This window comes from Ictidomys tridecemlineatus, chromosome 1 (genome assembly GCF_052094955.1).
Source record: "Ictidomys tridecemlineatus isolate mIctTri1 chromosome 1, mIctTri1.hap1, whole genome shotgun sequence".
NCBI lineage: Eukaryota > Metazoa > Chordata > Mammalia > Rodentia > Sciuridae > Ictidomys > Ictidomys tridecemlineatus.
The window spans coordinates 119,787,927-119,805,998 of record NC_135477.1 but is presented as its reverse complement, the minus strand read 5'-3'; the positions used below and the strand labels follow the sequence as shown (position 1 = coordinate 119,805,998).

At 48.9% G+C, this 18,072-nt stretch overlaps 2 protein-coding genes across 3 annotated transcripts; both read left to right on the top strand.

Annotated features, from left to right (window-relative positions):
* The first annotated feature begins 5,345 nt into the window (after nt 1-5,345).
* On the top strand, nt 5,346-11,307 carry Spata24 (spermatogenesis associated 24). 2 transcript variants are annotated; one of them, XM_005327270.5, is made up of 6 exons: nt 5,346-5,534; nt 6,868-6,933; nt 7,151-7,281; nt 7,370-7,440; nt 10,945-11,047; nt 11,129-11,307. In XM_005327270.5, the coding sequence occupies exons 1-6, from the start codon at nt 5,418-5,420 to the stop codon at nt 11,286-11,288; spliced, it is 648 nt and encodes a 215-aa protein (XP_005327327.1). In that variant the 5' UTR covers nt 5,346-5,417; the 3' UTR covers nt 11,289-11,307. The 2 variants fall into 2 exon arrangements, with proteins under 2 accessions (XP_005327327.1, XP_005327328.1); XM_005327271.4 differs by having other exon boundaries at nt 5,348-5,534; nt 11,159-11,307.
* A 377-nt stretch (nt 11,308-11,684) lies between these two features.
* On the top strand, nt 11,685-17,951 carry Prob1 (proline rich basic protein 1). The gene has a single exon (XM_005327269.5). The coding sequence runs from the start codon at nt 13,198-13,200 to the stop codon at nt 16,222-16,224; it is 3,027 nt and encodes a 1,008-aa protein (XP_005327326.1). The 5' UTR covers nt 11,685-13,197; the 3' UTR covers nt 16,225-17,951.
* Nucleotides 17,952-18,072: the final 121 nt, after the last annotated feature.

The window sequence follows — 18,072 nt, the reverse complement described above, 5'->3', positions numbered from 1 at the left end:
ATAAATTTTGGGGTAGTGAGGATCGGGCCCAGGAGCATTCTGCCTCTGAGCTACATCCACAGCCCTTTTTAAAAATTTTATTTTGAGATAAGTTTTTACTAATTTGCCTAGGCTGTCCTTGAGCTTGGAATCCTTCTGCCTTAGCCTCCCAAATTGCTGGGATTACAGGCATGTCCCACTGTGCCCAGCTTAGCAAAATGATTTATTTTATTTTATTTAAATATTTTTTAATTTTAGGTGAACACAATGTCTTTATTTTATTTTTATTTGATGCTGAGGATCGAACCCAGTGCCTCACGCATGCTAGGTGAGCGCTCTACCATTTGAGACACATCCCCAGCCCCAGAAAAATTATTTAAGTGATTTACAAAAAAATGGGAATAGTTTGTTATAAAACAATAGATAGCCTGAATATCAATTAGGATGACAAACCTTTCCTGGGGCAGGATCACAGGCTATTTGTGATGTCATGTCATCCTGAGTCTCACTGAGCCTTGGTTGGCCAAAAATCTGAGTGCTTTTGACTTATAAAGTGGGAGTCTGTGGTGGGCCCCAACCAGGGTGACCACCCCTCATGTCCATGCTGGAACACAGATGTAGACTTAGATCCAAGGTTCTCTTTTCTCATAACCTCCCATCCCGGGGAACTGGCTGCTAGAGTCTACTGCTCTCCAGGGTTTTGTCCCAAATACCTGAAGAACAGCCTCTTCCAGCTGGTGGAGGTGAACATGGACAAGAGAAAACAAGCTGTACCTCATAAAAGATTCTAGGAAGGGAACACAGTTCATGGGGACAATTCAGGGATCACTGTCCGAGAGGAATGTGCAGCTTTGTCCAGGGTGATCTGGGTGAACAAAATTCTGAGAAGGCTTAATGCTAACACACAAAACCTACATAGTAACTTCTAGGCCCAAATTGTCCAATACAGTAGCCACTAGCCATGTATGCTTATTAAAATTTAAATTGTTGGGGCTGGGGATGTGGCACAAACTGTAGCACACTCGCCTGGCATGTGTGGGGTGCTGGATTCGATCAGCACCATATACAAATAAAATAAAGATGTTGTATCCACTGAAAACTAAAAAATACTAAAAAAAAATTTAATTGTTGGGATAGTGACGTAGCTCAGTATATGGCACTTGTCTAGTATGTACAAGGCACCAAGTTTGATCTCCAGCATGCAAAAATAAACAAGTGTAAATTGCCACTAACATATATTTTTTTTTAATTTGCAGTACTGGGGATTGAACCCAGGGGTGTTCTACCACTGAGCTACATCCCCAGCCCTTTTTATTTTATGAGACAGGGTCTTTCTATATTGCTGAAGCTCATCTGGAACTTGTAATCCTCCTGCCTCCTAAGCAGCTGGGATTACAGTCAGGTGCCACCATGCCCAGCAAATGTTTTTAGAATTTAGAAAGCACTGGGACCCAGTGGTGCACACCTGTAATAAGAGCAACTCAGGAGGCTAAGACGGGGATCACAAGTTCAAGACTAGCCTCAGCAACTTAGTGAGACCCTCTCTCAAAAAAAAAAAAAAAAAAAAGGCTGGGAATGTGGCTCAGTGGCAAAAGTGCCCCTGAGTTAAATCCCCGGTCCAAAAAAGGCTATTCCTCAGGCACACAAGATACATTTCAAGTACTAAACAGTCATGTGTAACTAGTAGCTCCCTATGGGACATGCAGATGTGGAACATTTCCATCACTGATATTCTATTGAACTATGCTGTTTAGGGCATTTAACAGAAATCAACAGAGATGGCCTTGACCCCCAAGGAATGAGAATGGGTGCAAGAAATAAGGAAAAACAAAACAAGAGCTACCGCCATGAAACCCATAGCAATGGCAAAGTTTGTCAGCCCACACCATCCATCACAAGAGGCCCTTGCAGAGCTCCAGGGAACAGTGTGGCTTACCTGAACTTTACACTTCACTTAGTGGACACGGTTACGTTTTTTTCCCAAATTCATTTTTAACTTAGTCATTTCCTGCTTGTGGGGTATCAAATTCCATAACTTTATTATCCACTTTGTTCAATAAAAATGCATCCATAAAGCAGGGTGTGGTGGCACATGCACACCTGTATACCCAGTGACTCAGGTGGGAAGCTGAGGAAGGAGGATTGCAAATTCGAGGTCAGCCTCAGCAACTTCATGAGACCCTGTCTCAAAAAATAAAAAGGGGGGGCTGGGTTTGTGGCTCAGAGGTTGAGTGCTTGCCTACCACGCATGAGGCTCTGGGTTTGATCCTCAGCACCACATTAAAAATAAAATATTGTGTCCACCTACAATTAAAAAATAAATATAATAAATAAATAAATAAATAAAAAGGACTGGAAGTGTAGCTCAATGATGAAGAATCTCTGGGTTTAATCTCTAATACCAAAAAAAAAAAAAAAAAAAAAGGCAAGCTGGGGATGTGGCTCAAGCGGTAGCGCGCTCACCTGGCATGCGTGTGGCCCGGGTTAGATCCTCAGCACCATGTACAAACAAAGATGCTGTGTCCGCCGAAAACTAAAGAATAAATATTAAAATTCTCTCTCTCTCTCTCTCTCTCTCTCTAAAAAAAAAAAAAAAAAAAAAAAAAAAAAGGCAACACAGCATCACAATTAAGCGCATGGACTCTGGAATAAACTTCTCATGGCAGAGCCCTGTTTCACAATTTACTAGCTTGTATGACCTTGAAAAATGGAACTCCAACCTCCTTGAACACAATAGTCCTTAGGAGGCCTAAGCCTATGCAATAAAGACAGAAAAAGAAAATGAGAAGACTTCACTCAGGATGAATCCTCATATCTCATACTCTGATATCAGGTTCTGTTTCTGCAAACCACATGGCCACATGCCCCAGGCCCCAGTTGTAAGAACAGAATCCAGTGATTTGATCTTGAAGCCCTGTACCAGTGAGCTGCATCCCCAGCCTGATATCAGGCTCCAGGCTATAGACAGCCACTCTACCACACTAGAGTCCTGTGCAACCATGTCCAGGAGTCATTACAGGACTCATTCTCACAGAGCTGCCATTTCATTTATAAAATGGGGAAAGTATAACCTACTTCACAAAACTATGAGTATCACACTGAGGTACAATAGAAAAAGCAAGAAATGGTAAAAAGGAGACACACAAGAAGGACAATAAAATGGTTAGAACTTCTACATACTTTTCCAGGCCTGTCACCCATTAAACCTGTCCCTTTTCCAGACTTGTTACTACCAAATTCCTGAGAAATCTATAAATCTACCTGTGCACTGTTAAAAACAAAAAACAATAACTAGATTAAGCAAAGAAATAAGATATCTTGAGGAAACTATAATTTAAGGGACTTTTTAAGCATTCTCTATTGATCAGATAATGAAGGCCACATCAACTTGAGATCACTGACTGATATCACTCCCATATACCTTCCCACAAAGTTTCCTTTAAAAGAAGAGCTGGGAACCTCCAAAATAAGACTCTCCCTGGATTTGGCCAGAATATTCTCTCTCTCTCTCTCTCTCTCTCTCTCTCTCTCTCTCTCTCTGTACTGGGTATTAAACTCAGGGGCACTTGACCACTGAACCAAATCCCCAGCCCTATTTTGTATTTTATTTAGAGACAGGGTCTCACTGAGTTGCTTCGTGCCTCGCTTTTGCTGAGACTGGCTTTAAACACACGATCTTCCTGCCTCAGCTTCCCCAGCCACTGGGATTACAGGCATGTGCCACCACGCCCACAGTATTCTCTCTTGAAATGTGTGTTCCTTGGTATACCCTCTAAAGGCAGCTTCTCTCTTTTGATGGTCCTCATTCTCTCTTCAATTTATATTTTCCTAAATAAAGCTCTGTCTCTGCCTTTGACTGACACATGCTAATTTTTTTTTTCCTATCACATATACCAAGAACCCCACTGTTTCTGAGCTGCATTCCCTCTAAGAACTCCTTAGACTTTTGGGAGAAACCTCTTCTCCAGGGACATCATGAAATAATATTCAGAAAGCATAACAGATGACTGAGGATGTAATTCAGTAGTAGACTGCTGCACTACCGTGCCTGAAGCCCTGAGTTCAATTCCTAGTACTGGGGCAAGGGGGCAGGGACAATGATGCCATAATATAGTGAACACTTAATTATATCAACTCTGAGTCTTCCCAAGTCTCATCTTATTGGGGTGGGGGGTGGGGGATAAAAAGAAAAAGAAAAAAAGCCTTTGGTGGGGATTTGGAAAATATGTGATCACTTTGTTCTTCCCTGCCTCCATTTTCTATTTTAGAGTATTTTTCCTTCAAGCCCCACTTCAGCCTTCTTAATCTCTTTTGGTTCTTTAGGGCTTCCTGGTCACGGTTGCACATGGCTCTAGTGTGGCTGTCCAGAGCCTTATATCAGGCTAGAAATGTAGCTCAGTAGTAGAACACTTACCTAGCGTGTGCAAAGTCCTGAATTCAATCACACATAGAGAAAGAGAGAGAGAGACAGAGAGTCAGAGAGACAGAGAGAGCAAGCGCCTGATATCAGTATGAGGATTCATCCTGGGTGAAGTCTTCTCGTTTATTTATGTATTTTTCCCCCTATCTTCATTGCATAGGTTTAGCCTTCCTAAGTACTATGTGTGCTCCAGGAGGCTCATACTATAGGGGAAATTTGGAGATTACCGTAGGGAAAAGAAATCTGTGAAGCAAAACACACAAGGGTGCCTAAACTGACTGTTGCTTCCCCTTTTTGTAGTATAATAGGACCTGGAAGAAGGCTCAGGGTTGGTGTTTGAGTGCTGCCCACTCATTGACTCTTAAAGGAAGTAGGGCCTGCCTGTCCTCAGGACTGATTGAGCAGTAGAAGATATAATAGAGGGGCTGGGGTTGTGGCTTATTGGTTGAAGCACTGGGTTCAATCCTCAGCATCACATAAAAATAAATAAACAAAATAAAGGTATTTGTAAATAATGATAATTATATATGTATAATTTGCTTATCTAGTGTATATATGTATACATATGTATATCTAGTGTATATATGTGTATATATGTGTACATATACATATACACATATATACACTAGATAAGCAAATTTCCTGTAAACTTAAATTCTCAAGAATTGTTGGGGGGCCGGGTTTGTAGCTCAGTGGTAGAGCGCTTGCCTAGCATGTGTGAGGCACTGGGTTCAATCATCACCACCACATAAAAATAAACATTAAATAAAGGAATTAAAAATATTCTAAAAACTATGTTCTTTAAAATATTAAACTAAAAATATTCTTTAAAAAAAAAGAGTTGATAGGATTCCCCTATCCCATGCGGCTCCTTTAAGAGGCGGGACCTACTCCTGCTAACAGAGGAAGTCCCCACCCCCTGTTGCCAGGGTGCTCTGTGGCGTCGCATTCTCATTGGTGGGCGCCGTAGTGAGGCGCCTGGCGGCAGCCATTTCCAACGAGCTGGCGGGGGCGAAAGATGGCGACGCCCCTCGGGTGGTCGCAGGGGGGGTCAGGATCTGTTTGTCTCGCCTTCGATCAACTGCGGGACGTGATTGAATCTCAGGAGGAACTAATCCACCAGCTGAGGAATGTGGTACGCAGCGGAAGAATTCTGATAGAGGCTGGACTGGACGCCTCATTGGCGGGGGCGGGGCCAGGCCCTGTTTCGATGCAAGGGGCGTGGCTAGGACACGACTAAAGGCGTCTTTGGGGAGGCAGAGACCGAATGGGACTTGGCTGGAAGGGGTAGAGCCAAAAGGGGGTGGGACCTTCCAGAATATTTACCAAGGAATTCAAATCTAAATTAAGTAACTCTCTCTGTACTCTGCGTTATTGCTGCAGGGCATAGTAAAGAGTCACTGAGCTTCAATTTCTCTATTTTTAGTGGACTTCACTGATTTCCTAGTGCCCTCACTTGCACGCAGAAAACATTGTATCATTTCTTCTATTATGTGTCAAATACATTGCCATAATGAGTGCAGTAAGCACAGATTTGGCCCTTGATCACGTTAACTCAAGAACCTCCAGCCAAGCCTGTGTGTCCCTTTGCTTTTGCCTTCTCAAATTCCAGCTAATAGATGCATAAATGCTAATTGGAGCCACAGATTACTTCCAGTGCTAGACAGCTGGAGTTCATAGTTTTTCTGGTTTTGCTTTTCTATCTTGGTAAGAATGTTCAGCTGTATCTCCATCTCAGAAATAAAACTGGCTTCACATCAGTTTCTCACTCTAATGATTCTTAGACAACTTCTTCCCTTCTGGGAAGTTGGATGTGGGAGGAAGAAGCAAGACACATGCTCCCTTGGCTACCCTAATACCCTATTTCAACAAAATGTATGCAGCTCTAGGTACTGAATTACCTTCCATTCCCTGAAGGTATCCATATCTTTTTCTTGGCAGCTGGCCTTGGCATGTGTGTTCCAACCATCTGGAACACTTTTCTCTATGTCTCTTCTATCTTATTTAGCAATCAGATCTCAGAACTCATGTTACCTCTTCAAAAGCAAATCTAACCCTTCCCCAAGTTGGATCAGAAGCCCCTATGGGCACCACACCCCCTTGTGCTTTCCCATCACTGGCATTAAACACATCTGTGGAATGTCCCTCCTTGAGCCCGTTATTCCTTGAGGGCAGGACTTTTTTTTTTTTTTAAGATGTTGATGGACCTTTATTTTATTCATTTATATGAGTGCTGAGAATAGAACCTAGTGCCTCACATGTGCTGGGCAAGTGCTCTACCACTGAGCCACAACTCCAGCCCAGAGGGCAAGACTTAGAGATGGAATTCAGTGAATGTGTGGAACTGATTATTCCTTCCAAGGACCTGCCTCATCCTAGGTGCCCTGGGCATCATCCCATTATCCATCCTTTATCCTGGTCCTAGAGGATTCTCTGTGTACCCCTCCCTGAGCCAGGCTCTGTTGCAGATGATTCTCCAGGACGAAAATTTTGTCAGTAAAGAAGAGTTCCAGGCAGTGGAGAAGAAGCTGGTGGTGAGTAATCCCTCTTCAGGCTCCTAATCTCCATTTCCCAAGATCCCTGTGGTTGGGCAGAGTATTGGCTTTTGAGAACCTCCATCCCCCATAGTAAGGCAAGAATCTTTCTATACCCTGACTTCTGTGTGCCCATCTGAGAATGGGAGCTGCTTAATGGAGCCTAGGAGACCCAAAGTGGCTTGAGGTATTAAGGTGACTGCTGCTGCTCCTGCAGGAAGAGAAAGCTGCCCATGCTAAGACCAAGGTCCTCCTGGCCAAGGAAGAGGAGAAATTGCAGTTTGCCCTTGGTGAGGTGGAAGTATTGTCCAAGCAGCTGGAGAAAGAGAAGCTGGCCTTTGAAAAAGCGTGAGTGGGCCTCAGGATGGACTCTGGAGGGTGGGGGTCCTATTGCCTGCTGTCCTGCTCATCATCTTGTCTTATCCTCCCTACAAAGGCTCTCCAATGTCAAGAGTAGAGTCTTGCAGGAGTCCAGCAAGAAGGACCAGCTCATCACCAAGTGCAATGGTAGGCGGGAGGTTCGTACTCCCCACCACGCTATCATACACGGGCTCTTTCCTAACAGCCCAGCGCCTGTGTCAAAAACAGGGTTGCACCCCAACTTCTGTTCCCGGATGAGGATACAGGCATGCCCAAGCGGGCCATACCTTCGAAAAGGCCTTCAGGTACCAGGCAGGCCACGGAAATGAGGGAAGCAGTTGGTGTACAATATTCTTCTTGGCCATAAAAGAACGGGCTCGCTCCCACTTTTCTTGAAACATACAACCTTCTTAGTCCACCTTTTGTTTTCCCACTTTGGTAAGTTTTAGAAATAGTGTACTTTACTCATAACCCTTCTACAAGAATAACAGGGCAAGAACAGTCCTGTTGAAGAGCTGACTGATAGTCTCAGAGTCTGTGGTGACATGGAGAGCTGAAATCCAGGGCCTCACACATGCCAGGCAAGTGCTGTACCACTGAGCCACAACTCCAGCCCCAAGACCCTTTCTTAAAATAAAAAAAGGGCTGGGATGTAACCCAATGATAAAGTGACCCTGGATTCAAGCCTTAGTACCAAGAACAAAAACAACAAAAAGCTAGAAACCAAGTTTTGTTTTATTGGTACCAGGGATTGAACCCAGGGGTGCTTTGCCACTAAGCCACATCCCCAGCCTTTTATTTATATATATATATTTTTAATTTTGAGACAGCGTCTCACTGAATTACATAGGGCCTTGCTAAGTTGCTGAGGCTGCTTTGAACTTGTGATCCTCCTGCCTCAGCCTCCCAAGTCACTGGGATTAATAGGCTTGCGCTGCCATGCCCAGCTGAAACCAAGTTTTGTAGGGTTTTTTTTTTTTTTTTTTTTGGTACCAAGGTTTTTTTTTTAACCCAGGTGTGCTTAATCATGGAGCCACACACCAAGCCCTTTATATTTTTTATTTTGAGATTAGGTCTCACTGAGTAACTGGGATGATAGGCCTATGCACCACACTTGGCTGAAACCAAGGGTTTGTTTTTTTTTTTTTTTTTTTTTTTTGTTCATTTGTTTGTTTTTTAGTTGCTTATGGACCTTTATTTTATTCATTTATTTCTATGCAGTGCTTCACACATGGTAAGCAAGCGCTCTACCAACTCCAGCCCTGAAACCAAGTTTTAATGAAAGCTTTTCTGATTTTTATAGTATTTGCAAATAATTTAAAGATTTTTTAAAAATTATGGGAACCAATGACAATATATCTGGGCCACCATTTTCAACTCTGCTCTACATACATACTTACAGCCACTTGCTGGCTCTGTTGATGCTGTGAGTTGAGGGGACTTTCAAAGTCAGCTACCCAGTGTCCTCAGGAACCTCTTTTACCTGGAATGCTGAGCTACCCTTACCTAGCTTAAGAAATGGATATAAATTCCATATGCAACATCTGTAGGGAGATCTCAAATAGGCCAGAAATCAGTCCAAGCCCCAAAGAGGGTCATGGTGTCCCTACACACACGGCTCTAACCTCTGTCCCTACTGGTGAAAATTCCTACTGGGAAATGCCAGAAGGCTGCCATTTTGATCTAGTCAAGCAGGTTGAAAGGCCTCAGTGATGTTTGAGCATTGGCACCCTCCTGGCCCCAACAAGTAGTCTCTGCCTTTATACCGAGGTTAAAGTTCCCCTCGTACTTTTCTCTCACTGGGCATCTCCCCTTCTTCCTCCAAAGGAACCTGGGGTTCTCCCCCACTACTTCCAGAGACATCTTTCCTCTGAGGCATTTCCTTCCAACTAAGATCAGCCCAGGCCATGGATTAATTCAGTATTTACTCATGTATCATAGGGACAGAGTTTGGCTGCCTGCCCCCAGAATGTCCTGAACCCCTCCAGTGGGTAATAACACCTTGCCTGACTCAGTCTGATGTGAATCTTACCCTGACCCACTCCCATCCCCACCACTTCCCCCTTGTGAAGTTTCAGTTTGATTTTTACACTTAACATAGCTCTTTATTCTTATCAAAGGGATTTTCTAACCATTCTCATTTGGATACTACAGATTTTTATTTTAAGAGTCACACAAATTTTTAATCTTTGTTCCCAAAAGAACTTAATAAGCAATTAATCTGGAGCTGGTTGACCTTGGGAGGGAGATTCGGTAGTCCTGGTCCCATCACCCAGTGAGCTCATTTTCATTCTCTCCCTCCGCCTGTCTCTTTCCTCCTTTCCATGCTGTACCTTCACTTGGTACCAGATCTTCTCTCCTGAAAACCTACATGTGTCAGCATTTCTGTATTGTCAGAGCTGGGTGCTAGTTAATTCTGTCTGACATCTAAAAGCAGTGGGATTTTTTCCTGTGTAAATCCAAATTTCCCAGGGCTCCATGAAGGGCAATTACATGAATAAAGCACCCCCAGGTCCCTGTAGCTCCTTGGATTTTGACCCAAAACACAAATTTTGGGGGTCTTCTCCACCCCACTATAGAAAAGAAACTATCTCTGTCCCCAATTTACGGAAGAAACACATCTGAAAAGGGAGATAACTGGCACAAATGGTAACATTGCCTCATCAATATGAGCATTATTGGAATGTAGCCTTGTCCTGTTCTCTAATCAGTTTCTGACACCCTTTTTTTCCCTCCTGTGGTGCTGGGGGTATAAGCCAAGCCCACATGCATGCAAGGCAAGTGCTCCACCACTGAGCTGTATACCAGCCCTCAGCTTCTGGGTCTTAATGTTCCTTTCAGGATCTGTCTCATGCCGGTAGGGATTCCACCTTCTCCCATTACCCCTGAAGCCCCAGCACACTGCTGGGCATCTAGTCAGCCCTCTTGGTGGGTACCTTGGGAAGTTGGGGAAGACTTTTTTGGGGGGAGGGTACTAGGGATAGGACCCCTACTAAGCGGCTTCTCTAATCCTTAGTGAGTCAGTTGGATGGAAATGGCTGATCAAGATGAGATTTCTAAGTCCTAGACCCCCAGAGGATGTCCTGTTCATTCATTTCATAAATATGCTTAGTATGTACCCATTACATGCTGTTAACTATTGTGAGCCTTAAGGATAAAGCAGTGAATAACATAAAAATCGCTTGTGGACCTTATACACTAGAGAGAGAGAGAAAGAATGAAATTTATGGTGTGATAGATGCTTAAGGAAGAAAATGCAGCAGGAAAGGGGGATAGGTAGTATTAGGAATGATTGTAATTTTTAGTCTTAGGAGGGTCTCACCAAGGAGGTGACATCTGTAAATATTTGTAGGAATGAGGACAGGAGTCATTCATCCTCCTGCCTTTAGGATCATTTCTCCCAAGGGCCTTCATCTGCCTCAGCCGGGTGAGGTCCAGAATAGAGTTGTAAAGACACTGACACACTCATCAGACATTGTCCCTCTTCCCAAAACTCCATAATAAACTCATTCCTACTAAGGTATTAGCAGTTGTTCCCAGAGAGGCCCTGGGTGGGGGGAACAAAGTTCTAAAAGTCCCATGAGGGACTTAGCTCATGAAGGGGCTCTTGGGATGGGAACCACTCCTCCTCCCTGCCTCTCTCCCCCACAGAAATTGAGTCTCACATTATAAAGCAAGAAGATATACTTAATGGCAAAGAAAATGAGATTAAGGAGTTGCAGCAAGTTATCTGCCAGCAGAAACAGATATTCAGGTGAGGGCCCTGGGCCAGGCTGGGGGTTGTTGATGGAAGTGGGGAGCCTGACCTCTGGCCCCTACCCTGAGCTGTCTGCAGCCCACGACCAGCCAGCTGGCTCCGTTGCAGGAATCACATGTCTGACTTCCGGATCCAGAAGCAGCAGGAGAACTACATGGCCCAGGTGCTGGACCAGAAGCATAAGAAAACTTCAGGAATGCGTCAGGCCCGAAGGCACCAACGTCTCAGGGAAAAATAAAATGGTGGTCGCCTACCTATTCTTTGCCCAACCTATGCCTTTTCTGCTCTGGGGGATCCTCAACCCTTCCTTTCCCATTCTGGTGGGTCCAGTTACCCCAGGTCTGACCTCCAAGAAAGGGGCAAGAGAAGAGGCAACAGTCACTTCTGTCCGTCTGCCTCCTGGTCCTTGATGACCTGTAGTCAACAGGAATTGCTTGGGGTACATGCATTGAACCACTGCCTTCCAGGCTACTTCTGGGCTCCTGAGGGGGGATGCTCCTCAATCCTCCAACTCCTGAAAGCAGGGCGGGGGTGGGGTCCATGGGAGTCAGGGTTATAGCTAAGAGGGGAGCTGGGTCTTTGCTAGTTGGCACCATCCCTTACTTTTGGTATTTAATCCATATATATATATATATGTATATATATATATATATATATATCAACATCTCACCCCACTCTCCCACTCTCAGTACTCTTTAAATATATCTCTGTGCATGAGAAGCCCTGACCAGAGACTTCAAAGACAGCAGGTTCCAGGACCCCCAACAGATCTGAGAAACCAGTTGCTATCGCCTAACAAGAATATTATACCTGTGAATCACAGTTGTATCCTCTTCTACCTCCCCCAAACAGAAGCTCATCAGTCTTCACAAATGGATGCGGGAAAACCACAATGCTGTATCTTTTTCTTTTTAAATACTGGGGATTGAACGCAAGGCCTCACACATGCTAGGCAAGTGTTCTATCACTGACCTGCATCTTTTTTTAAGGTGAGAAATCATCTGGGAAGGAGCAGCCACTTGCCCAAGTTGCACAGGTAGGGCTCAATTGAAAGGACAGGATATATCCTTTCAGAAGCCATCACTGAGTGTGCTCCAGGTGAACAAGGGGATACTCAGGCAGGGCACCCATGAGGCTGAGTCAGATTTGTCAAGTATAGCCTCTTCTGGGTCAATGTGAGGGTGAATATACAGGCCAGAGTTCTTGATCCAGGGCCAGCTGGGGCCTGAGTCATGGCAAGACCTTGAAGCCAGAATTGAAGGGCAAGTGGTGCCCATTGTCATTAGACAATGACAGGTGGTGGCAGCTCCCCCACCAATGCCTGTCCCTAGGGCAGGACCAAAGATTGTGGGGGTTGGAATGAGGGCCTGTGAGGGCACACAGGGCTTCTTTTTTGCCTGAGGGCTTTAGAGGGGACCACACAAGTTTCCCAAGGGCATATCCAGGGCATCTTCTGGGCACTAAGGCAGTTTATAAAAAGTAAAGCTGTCCACTTCAGCCCTTTCCAAAGCCTCACTAAGGGCAATCTGTCTTGCGGTGATCAGAACCATCTTGAGGCCCCAGCACAACTTTTGTTGGAGCTGGGGGAGGCCTCTCATGATGCTCCACGCTATGGAAGGTTGTTGGGGCAGGATGAGTGTGGTAGAGGAAATTCATGACAGGGCAAGCCATGAGAGGGTGGGGGAGGGGTCTTGCCTTGCAAAATCAAGAAGCTTGGGACTGAGGGGAGGTGGCAATAGCAAGACCTGAGTTCTCTGGCCTGATGGTCTGATTTCCTGTTCAACTTGAATAGCACACACGCTGCACACCACAGGCTTGACCTCAGGCTAGCCCCTGCTTAGCCCAGGTTCCCTCACTTGTATTAGGTGAAGTTCGATCTAGCTGCCTGCGCCAAAGGTGGGCCTGCCTTCCTCTCACCTGTCAGTCCAAACCTTGGAGTCCTACCCTGGAGTCTTGGAGAAAGGGGGAGGTTTGCCTTGGGGGCTTGAGGCTCACTTCTCTCCTGCTGCCAATGCCGCTGACTTGCGAGTGGACGCGGCCGCTTTAAGGCGCTTTGACCCCATCGCATCCTCTGGCGGGGCGGGGACAGTACCCGCGCCACCAGCAGAGGCACTGCGAGAGAGGTAGTGCGCGGTGTCCGGCCCACCATGCTGACCGCAGTCGTCCCGCAAGAGCTGCCTGGGCTCCCGAGGTGGATGCCCGCGGCCCCCGCGCGTCGCCAGGATTCCTCAGGTTCATCTGGCTCCTACCACACAGCTCCGGATTCTCCAGAGCCCCCGGACTTTGGGCCGGACGCAGAAGGCCAGGAGAATTGGCCCTGCGTGGTACCTAGGCGGGGGGTGGATGCGCAGCCTCGCCTGTCTGTCAGCTCCCAGAATAGCAGCCAGCAGATCTGGTGCAGCTCGGGTTTCCCCCGAGGTCCGGGCTTCGGCCCGCCACCACCCCAGCCCCAGCTGCGCATGCTGCCGTCGGGGGAGATGGAAGTCATCTTCAGCGCCAGGCCTCTGTTCAGCAGCTCAGATGCCGAGGACTGCGAGGTGCAAGAGCTCATGGCGCCGGCTTTAAGCAAACCGCCGGAGCCAGCGTCACCCTCCCCTATGCAACTGCAGCCCCAGTCCCCCGACGGTGGCTCCCGCTGGGCCACCTATCTGGAGCTGCGGCCCGGTGGGCCAAGTCCTGTGGCCTCAGCACAGTTCGAGTGTGTGGAGGTGGCGCTGGAGGAGGAGCACACCGCTCCAGGCAGGCCCAGGACGGTGCCGAAGCGTCAGATCGAGCTTCGCCCCCGACCCACAAGTCCCTCGAGAACGGCTGGCGCGCCGCGCCCCCCACTGTTCCTGCGCACCGGCTCCCTAGACGAGTCAATGGGACGCCTGCAGGCCGCTGCAGGCCTAGTGCAGACAGCATTGGCCAGAAAAATGGGCCCCACTGCCCCAGAGCCAAGCAGCACCACCTTTCGGCCCACTAAGCGGCCAGAACCTGAGACTCGGGAAACGTCCGGCAGCACCCACGTGGTCCTGGAAGAGGCTAAGTCTCGGCTACTTCGAGATCAAGATAATCTGGTCCGGGCGAGAGCCCCGCGGCCTTGGCCCAGCCTACGCGAGCGCGCGATTCGGCGCGACAAGCCCATGCCCGGCACCGAGCCTTTGGGTCCTGTTAGTTCCAGTATCTTCCTGCAATCGGAGGAAAAGATCCAGGAGGCACGAAACCAGGAACCCAAGACTCGGTTCCCACGAGAGACCCCGAATCGAACTTTTCTTAGGGCATACAGTCCACCTTTTAAGTTTAGGGACCCCTCGGAGATTCCGAGTAGGTCTGTGAGGCCAAGGAGCCCTTCTCCATTGTGGCAGGCTCCAAATGGGGCCGAGCGGGGTCCCCACTGCCCGTTCCCACGGGATCAGACTGGACCGAGGGTGAGTAGCCCGTCTTTCCCTGAAGCATCCTCTGCTTGGGAAAATCAGAATCCCTCTGTGGAGGAAACTTCCAGCAGGAGGACCCCTTCCCCTCCAACTCTTTCCCACTGGAATCAGGGTGCTCCTGGAGTAAGGAGCTCACCCCCCGAAGTTCCTTCCCTGTGGGACGCCCCGCAGCCAGCAGTAAGAGAGGCTGTAGGGCCGGGTACAAGCCGGTCTCCGTTGGCCTTGTTCCCTTGGGAGGCGGAAGATCGTGCCGTTGGAACGCGGAGCCCATCGCCCCAAGGGACAGGGGGTCCCAAGGTCCAGGGCTCGTCGACAGCGTTTACGCGGGAAGCTATGAATGGTTTAGCTGAGGAGTTGGCACCGCCTACACCAGCCGCACCCGGGACTCCAGAACTAACCGAGGTGCAGAGCACCCCCACGCGAGAGAGTCCGAATCTCGTCCTCACAAGCACGGAGCCATCGCCAAAGACAGAGGCCCCTGAGCCGCCCCTGAGCAGTCACGTCGTGAGGACCCTGGACGCTGATGTGCCCCCAGAAGCTTTGTACTCTGAAGTGGCCTCTGGACGCTCACGCGTGGCCGTTCCGCGGCCGCGAGATGTGCGCAAGATAGTTAAGACCACGTACGCTCCAAGCTTCCCATCCGGAAGCCCAAGCTCAGGGCTACCTGGGCCTCCTTCGGATTCTAGCGGGGAGGAGGGCGATGCTTCAAAGACGCCAGAGCATCAGGTGCTGGGGTCCCCCGCACCAGCTCACTACACTTCCGTTTTTCTCAAGGATTTTCTGCCTGTCGTGCAGCACCCCTACGAGTCCCCTGAGCCATCCCTCGACACAGTCCCACGGGACGCCTCGCAGCCCAACGGGGTCTTGCGGCGGAGGGCAGAGAATAGCACAGCCAAACCCTTCGCGCGCACTGAAATCCGCTTGCCTGGTGCTCTGGCCTTGAGCGGGCGGCCAGAGAGGATCTCGAGAGTCCTAGTCCACAGTCCGGGCGGAGAGAATCCGGACGCCAAAACACCGCGCCTGGTTCCCGACGGCGAGGGTCGGACCAGCCCCCTAGGCGGCGCTCGCAGCTCACCCCAGCGGTCCTCTTTAGGACCCTCAGTGACCCGACTATCCTGCCCCGGCTCCCCTCAGGCATACCCTAACTCGAGCCCTGGGATTGCACCCAAACTAGAGGCCCCTGCTGCGACCCCCGAATCCGCAGCTTCCCCCGCTCTGCCGGAGTCCCAGGCGTTGGCCAGCATGACAGCTCGGCCCCAGCCCCGCGCTGCTTCTGCACCTCCCACGGACCGGTCCCCTCAAGGCCTCTCCCAGGCAATGCGCAGGCCTCTGGGAGCCACGCACCCGGGGAAGGTCCTAGTGGACCCAGAAACCGGCCGCTACTACTTTGTGGAGGCGCCGCGGCAGCCGAGGCTGCGGCTGCTCTTCGACCCGGAGAGCGGGCAGTATGTGGAGGTTCTGCTACCGCACTCATCCCCCAGGCAGCCCAGCCACATCTACACCCCGCTATCCCTGGGGCCTGGCCTCTACCCGCCTGCCTATGGGTCTATTCCTGGTCTCTCACTCCCGCCATCCTCGGGCCTGCCAGCCCTCAGCAGCTCCCAGCTGCCCTGGGCCTCTGAGGCAGGACCCCTGGACGGGATGTACTACCTCCCCATGAGCGGGACTCCCAGTCCTGCCCCATCTCTGCTCCTCTGTGCCCCACCTGCCCGCTCGGATCCCACCCAGCCTAGCAAGGGCTCTGTGTTCCCGTTGTGAGGCCTTAGGGCCTGATCCACATGGAGTTGAGGCCCCCTAAATGGTCTAGAGTTTCTGGCTTCCAATTCCCTGACCTTTCCTTCCATCACCATTTTTGGTCTGTTCCAGCCAGTCTTCAGGCCAGAAGTCATTTTCAAAGAAGGTATGTGAGACCCCAGGTTGATGGAGCTGGAGTTCAGGAGGTAGCTGGCTTCTTCCTACCCCAACAAAAATGTATATCCCTTTCCCACCGCATTCCCAGGGTGTGGCGTGTTTGTGTATGTGTTTATGTTGGCAAGGAATGGGAGGAAACCAGCCTGAGGGGGTGTTCTCCAAAGGGCAGTGGGAATGAGATGTGCAGGAACAGGGTGGTCTCCAGAGGTGGTGAGCTGTCTGTCCTCTCCTGAAAATGGGCCTAGTTGATGTGGAGCAGGCCAGTGGGCACTGTTGAGATGAAGAGGAAGGACTCTGGTCATCAAGTCTGTTTTTTGGAAAAGTAGCTGAGCTTTGGTCTGGGAGGCTGTGGGGGAAAATGGCTAGCGCAGCCCCAGGCCAAGTTGGAACTAAGAAAGGGAGCTGTGCAGGCAGCAGGTGGAGGTGGAGTGAGCAAGCAATGTAGCGGGGGAGTGGGGAGTCAGCCTGGAATTGGGGGTGAAAAGGCTGGAGTGAGGTAGGTCCAGGTGGCTGTGGCCCTCATTGGGGAGCCTAGCTTTTCCTTCCTCCCCTCAACTCCAGTCTCTGATTCTCAGAGCCCTGGGAGCTGAGCTGGCTCATCTTAGAAGTGCAGGCATCAGCCATTTCCACTCAGGTAAGAACAGGTAAAATAAATCACCAAGGATTTACAAAGCTGGATGCAAAAGTTCAAGACCAGCCTCAGCAAATTAGTGAGACACTGTCTCAAAATAAATAAATTTTGGGGCTGGGGTTATAGCTCAGTTGGTAGAGTGCTTGCCTCACATGCATGAGGCCTTGGGTTCAATCCCCAGCACCACAAAAATAAATAAATAAATAAAAATTTTAAAAAGGGCTGGGGATGTAGGTTAGTGCTAAAGGTTAAGTTCCCCTAGGTTCCATCCCCAACACAGAAAAAATAAAAATAAAAAACTTACAAGAGGAGGAAGTTGGGCTGTTGGCTTCCAGGGGAGGCTTTGACCCCTCTGAGTGGCTGGAAGGTGGGTTTGGGCTGGCAGTAGGAGGGGTGGGCCCTGTGTGAGGTAGACTGGAGAGGACAAAATTCTCAGTTTTTATCACACATGTGATAACAGTGCTCAGAGAGGAGCTGGATGGTCATAGCACAGGAAAGGACAGGACCCTGAACCTGTGCTCCAACTTTCCTGAGATTCTAGGAGCTTCTGAGAGATTCTAAGAGCCTCTGAGGAGGCTGAAGGAGCTGGAGGGGGGTGTGTGTGTATGCCTGGGGGTCTGTGTGTGATTCCGAGCCTGGAATGACTGGGGTGTGAAGTGATGTGTTTGGGAAAAACAGTTCTCATTAGAAACAGTGTCAGAGATGGGAATCAATGCCTTCCTTGTTACAGACCTTGGGGCCCATGTTCCTTGTGTTCCAGTCCCTTGCCCTGGACTGGAAGCTGAGTAGGTGAACTTTGAGTCAGAATAACCTGGACAGCTCTTGGCCAGGGACACAGGTCCTGATGGTATGGAAAACCTTGGGTCCCAGGCCACCTCTGGGCACCTTGCCTCATCCTGTTGTGCAATAAATAGCTGACCATGAGCCATGGTGGCTGAAATGATGATTGGTGTAAGGTGCCTAATTTCCTGCTTGGGCCTCTTAAGACCTCCCACAATGTCCTTTCATGCCTAGGTCTGCCCTAGGTTGAGGGGAACCCAGGGTTATGGAAGGACATATGCCTT